Below are 6,000 nucleotides of genomic sequence, written 5' to 3' on the forward strand. Positions count from 1 at the left end.
CCGCGCACCGCGATGAAGAGTGGCCCCCGCTCGCCGCAACTAGAGAAAGCCCTCGCACAGAAACGAAGACCCAACACAGCCAAAAAAAAAAAAAAAAAAAAGACGCCGTGCTCCCAATGCAGGGGGCACAGGTTCCATCCCTGGCAGGGAAGATCCCACATGCTGCTTGGCAGGGCCAAAAAAAAAAAAAAAAAATACCGATTCACCACGTCCATTCTCTGTTTAAACTCTTCACAGGCGGTTCATCACTGTTAGATGAAAGTCCAAACTCCTTATTGTGGTCCCCAAGGTCCTCTGTGACCTGGCTGTCTCTAATATCTCCGTGCATTTAAACAACGTGCCATCTGTGCGATTAACTTCTTCCCTTGCTTCAAGTCATTGCTAAAAGTCATCTTTCCAATGAGGCCTTTCCTGGACACCATATTTAAAATTTCAACACCTGCCCCACTGCATAGCACATCCTATCCCTTTCTATACTTTTAAATTTCCCTCTTGGGACTTCCCTGGAGGCCCAATGGTTAAGGATCCTCACTTCCCCCTGCAGGGGACACAGGTTCAATCCCTAGTGGGGGAACTAAGATCCTGCATGCCAAAAAAAAACAAAAACAAAAAAAATAAATTTCCCTCTTTGCATTTATTCTACCTAAGGCAGTATGTATTTTATATCTTTATCTTGTTTATTGTCTTTTGGCTGCACATTTAACTAATGTCCATGGCCAGGAGTGGGCTGGACTGATGGGCTTAAGTCCCACCCAATCCACTAGACTGAGAAGGGAGATTTCTCAAAGGAAATCTGGAATTATTAGTCCTGAGAGAGGGGGGCTGTATGCTGAGCATAACACAAGCCCACCAGATCAATACCTTCGAGACTTTCTATTAGCACTTTTTTTTTTTTTTGGCTGCATTGGGTCTTCGTTGCTGCGCGCAGGCTTTCTCTAGTTGCAGCGAGTGGGGGCTACTCCTCATTGCGGTGCGCGGGCCTCTCATTGCTGTGGCTTCTCTCTTGTTGCAGAGCATAGGCTCTAGAACGTGCGGGCTTCAGTAGTTGTGGCGTGCAGGCTTAGTTGCCCCGCGGCATGTCGGATCTTCCCCGACCAGGGCTCGAACCCATGTCCCCTGCATTGGCAGGTGGATTCTTAACCACTGGACCACCAGGGAAGTCCCTATTAGCACTTCTATGATTCTGTGATCCTTCCTTCCTCTTTCTTTCCTTCTTTCTTTCTCCCTTCCTTCCTTCCTTTCTTCTTTCTTTCTTCCTTCCTCCCTTTCTTTCTTTCTCTCTTTCTCTCACTTTGCTTCATCTGGGCAGCTAGAAATTATTTCGGTTTAAGAAGTGAGGTAGAATCATCATCATCATTACCACCATCATCATCATCATGATCACCATCATCATCATCATTATCATCATCATCATCTTTTTGCCTGTCCTAGAGGGATTTGGATTGCCTGAGTAATTAAGAAAGTGAACAAAAGGGGTGATTAATAAAGACAAATCATGCTGGAAAAAAAAAAAGAAGTGAGGTAGGGGTCCAGTTTATTATTTTCTATATGACTAGGCAGTTGTTAAAACACCATTTACATCTTTTCCCTGTCAACTGGAAATGCCATATTTATCATAACATGATGAACATTTATAGCAGTATCTACTTCTAGTGCACTCTGGGGTGAGTCGTATAAAACCATTCTTCTTTTTCCGTCTATTTACTGCATCCCCGAATTTTCTATTTGTAGAGTAAACGACTAGAGGAAGTTAAAAGAGAAGAAAAAGAATTACTGGAGGCCCAGTCTCTTCCCTTGAGAAACTATTTAATGACCCACGTTATGCCAACCCTTATGCAAGGTCTGAATGAGTGTTGTAAGATCAGACCCGATGATCCTGTTGATTTTCTGGTAAGAGATTTAAGGCTTTTTTAAAATATCAATTTGAAAATAAAATATGCCCAAATCTAAATGAAAAGCCAGTTGAGACAGAGAAATTGTGTGTCTGGTTATTTGGGAAATAGCCTCTAATACCTTCATCACAGTTTATAATAAGATTTTTGTTACTCATTTGAAAGCAAAAAATTTCTGCACTTTCATTTTTAAATTGTAAACATTAACAGTACAAATTAATGTACTATTAATTCTAAATTCTAAATTAATAGTACATTCTAAATTGTTGACTTTTTTTTCTTTTTTCTCAATTACAGGCAGAGTATCTTTTCAAGAACAATCCTGAAATGCAGTGAAATTTTAAAGATCTCATGTCATATACTTTTACAGAGCTGGAGATGACTTTAACATTGTAATTTGAAAAATTGCTTTAAAAAATGCTTTTCTAGTTTTGGGGAAATTCTTTTTTTCTCCCTGCAAACAAATATTTAATTAAGTAGATTTATTATAAAAAGCTCTATGGCAACGAGTCACTACTTCATTAAAACCATATTTTGAGAGGTAAATTGTTAAAGTATCTGTGCATAGCTCATGGGATAAATATTGATTTAATATTTCATTCTTAGTCTGAGTATTCTGTACACTAATGTTTATAGTAATTTAATTTATAGCATGAAGAAAATCAGACTATATATTATTCTAACATGTAAGCTAATGAATTTATGTGATTTGTTATGTCCCCAGTACCATTGGTGTTAGAAATGGAAATAAATTAGAACAGTTTATGCTTTTTGAGTCACAGTAAGTCAGACATGTTTGGTTTCTGCAAGGTTGCTTTTTGAGTTCAAGGTCAGCACCCAACCTATGAGTCAGAGAGAATTCTAAACCTCTTGGTAGAAAAATTCATGTAACAAGATGAATAAATTTTAATATCTTTGATAATTAGAAAGTTGCTAAATATTTTTAACAAACTAACTTTACCATATAGGCATAAACAATCAATCCCTATGGCCTTTTCAGCTCTAAAAATCCTATAATTCCCAGAATTACACTGGATGAGAAATCAGTTTAGGTTTATCTTAATGGCATATATATTTCATTTCTTTAAATAATGAAATCTGAATATAACTGCACTACTTTTTTGTGTGGCAAAATACATGAAACATAAATTTACCATTGCAACCATGTTAAAGTGTACAATTCAGTGGCACTAAGTACATTCATGATACTGTCCACTCATCGCCACAATCTAGCTCCAGAACTTTTCCATCACCCCACTTGGAAGCCCTGTACCCATTCATCAGTCACTCCCCATTATCACCTCCCCTCAAGCTCCTAGCAAACACTAATCTGCTTCCTGTCTCTATGGATTTGTCTATTCTGGATATTTTATATAAATGGAATCATGCAATATGTGGCCTTTTGTGTCTAGCTTCTTTCACTTACCATGTTTTCAAAATTCATTCATGTTGTAGCATGTATCAATACTTCATTCCTTTTTATGGCTGAAAAATATTCCACTGTATAGATAGACCATATTTTGTTTAATCATTCATGTGTTGATGGACAGTTAAGTTCTTTCCACCTTTTGGCTGTTGTGAATAGAGCGGCTATGAACATTTGAGTACAACTTCCTGTTTGAACACCTGTTGTCAATTTTCGGTAGAAACCCAGGAGTGGAAATATTGTCATACGGTAATTCTGTATGGGGAACTACCAGACTCGTGGGTGTGTAGTAGTATCACATTGTAACTAAGCATCTTTTCATGCGCTTGCTGGCCATTTGTATATCTTCTTTGGAGAAATCTATATCCGAGTCCTTTGCTCACTTTTTATTTGGGTTATCTTTTTGTTACTGAATTGTAAAGGTTCTTTATATATTCTGGATAGAAGACCCTTATCAGATATGTGATTGGCAAACATTTTCCCCCATTCTGTGGCTTGTCTTTTCACTCTCTTGATAATGCCCTTTAATGCACAAAAACTTTTAATTTTGATGAAGTCCAATTTACCTATTTTTCTTTTACTTCACTGCACTATTTTTGATCCTTATTTTAATCGAAAACACTAAGTAACTAAAGAGAATACGTTTTCGACAGTTTGAAATCACTGGTCTTTATGATAGTTACATTTTCATGCTTTCAGGATGGTTACATCTCGTGACCCGGCTTCTTAGTTCACTGAGAAAACCCATGCAATCAAAAGAGAACTTCTACATCCTCCCACTGCAAACCTACCTCTGCCTTCCCTTCTGCTGCTGAGAACTGTCTGTGCTCCCACCTAAGATCAACCTGTGCCCTGAATCCCATCTCTTCTCACATAATCCGATTCTGCTCCTATAATCATCCCTTCTCTCTCACAGCTTGATTTTTCCCTCTCCTCTGGATCATCACCCTTAGCTTCAAACTTATTCTCCTAACTCCCATACGTCAAAACAAGACAAGACAAAAACCCAATTCGAATGAAAAAACCCGCCTAGACCTCCACATCCTCCTCCAACCACGGGCCCAAAATTGTGGTCCTCTTTACAGCCCGGTTACCAGTGACGCCCTTCCCCTCACCTGCTGCTCCCACAGTTTCCAATCTCAGGTATCGGCAACTCCATCCTTCCAGCCGCTCAGGCCCTAAACTGTGGAGGCATGCCTCGTTCTTTTCTTATTCTCTTACCCCATATTCCATGCATCAGTGCATCATATTGGCCCAACTTTCAAAACATATCCGAAGTCTGTCTGCTTCCTACCCCTCCAACATTACTGTCCTGGCCTGCTCCTTTCTGTGACTTCTGTCAACATCCCAACAGGGGAATCTTGTTAAAACACAAGTCAGATCTGCTTAAAGCCCCCCAGTGCCTTCCGATCTCACACGGACGGGGAGGCAAAGTCCTGACCTGGGCCTTCGAGGCCTGATACAGTCTGACCCCTCGTGACCTCACTGCCCTCTCACTAAAACCCTCATTGCCAAGTGTACTCTGTGTTGGGGCCTTGGCCTGGAAAACTTGGCTCCCACATATCCGCGTGGCTCACCCTCACTTCATCCGCAGCTCAGCTCAAATATCACCTCCTCAGAGAGGCCCCCCAGATTGTCCTCCCAATGACATTCCACGCTGTTCCTTTTCTCTGCTGACACTTGACATCATTTTATATGCCCATGTACTTATTGTCTATATACCTCACTAAAATGTAACCTCCATGGAGGCAGGGATTTTGTTTTGTTTTTCTGTCTCTCTACAGACTAAAAAATTGCATAGCACATGGTAGAGGTACAATAAATATCAGTGTATGAAGCTGTTTAGCTGAAATTTTGCTACACAGCTATGTTTTTTATAACTAAATCAAATCTCTAGTTATTCAACAAAGTCCGTAGTCTATTTACATTTCTATATGGCTGTGACAGAACACTTAAGTAACTCTGAGGGTCACCAAGATGCTTCACTAAGTGGCATCAATTTTGGTGAATTCGCTATGCAGTCTGGCCCTCAGCCATGCAAGTTTAGAAGAGTGATCTAAGTAGCGTTTAAGGATAGATAGGACCCTGAGATGCTGACATGTCTTAACAAATCTCCTGAGAGACCAGCAGAGAAGACAGAGTACCAATTTATTTACAGTGAGAAATATAGTTGAGTGAGCTGAGACTGGCACCCACTTTTAGCAGTACGTTCTCTTCTTGGAAGCGGTTATAGGAGAAGCCAAATGATCAGAAGTGCTTGGTGAATGCAAAACCAAGACAAGGCATGAGTTGCTGGCTGGCTTGATAGATCCATCCCTGCCGTGCCGGCCAAGCTGCTCTAGTCCCTGCTGACAAGATGCGCTTGCCCAGACATCGTTTGGATGGGCAGCGATGATTTTTACCCCTGTGACTCCCCTTGACACGTTCTTGTTTCAGATATATTAATATATTCACTCTCCCAGGTCTTTGTAGGTTAGGAGGCGTTTACTTTCTTTAAGGTGACTTTTCGTATTTCTGGTTTGATCCATTGTGTCATTTTATAATTAGGCTCTCTGAAGTCAAATCCTGCCCCCCCCCAAATCTGAGTAGGCCAGCCTGTCACTGCTAAGACTCCTCTGTATATACCTGTAATTTTTTTTTAATTGAAGTATAGTTTATTTACAATGTTGTGTTAGTTTCGGG

The 6,000-nt window shown here is 40.2% G+C and overlaps 1 protein-coding gene across 1 annotated transcript in view; it reads left to right on the forward strand.

Moving 5' to 3' along the window:
* AK7 (adenylate kinase 7) overlaps nt 1-2,270 on the forward strand; it is a 57,606-nt gene extending 55,336 nt beyond the window's left edge. Inside the window, exons 17-18 of the mRNA XM_059914960.1 lie at nt 1,732-1,890; nt 2,190-2,270. Of these exons, the coding sequence (XP_059770943.1) occupies nt 1,732-1,890; nt 2,190-2,228 (198 nt within the window). The 3' untranslated portion in view covers nt 2,229-2,270. The remainder of the gene's footprint in view (nt 1-1,731; nt 1,891-2,189) is intronic.
* Nucleotides 2,271-6,000: the final 3,730 nt, after the last annotated feature.

This window comes from Balaenoptera ricei, chromosome 2, assembly GCF_028023285.1.
Source record: "Balaenoptera ricei isolate mBalRic1 chromosome 2, mBalRic1.hap2, whole genome shotgun sequence".
In the NCBI taxonomy this organism is placed as follows: Eukaryota; Metazoa; Chordata; class Mammalia; order Artiodactyla; family Balaenopteridae; genus Balaenoptera; species Balaenoptera ricei.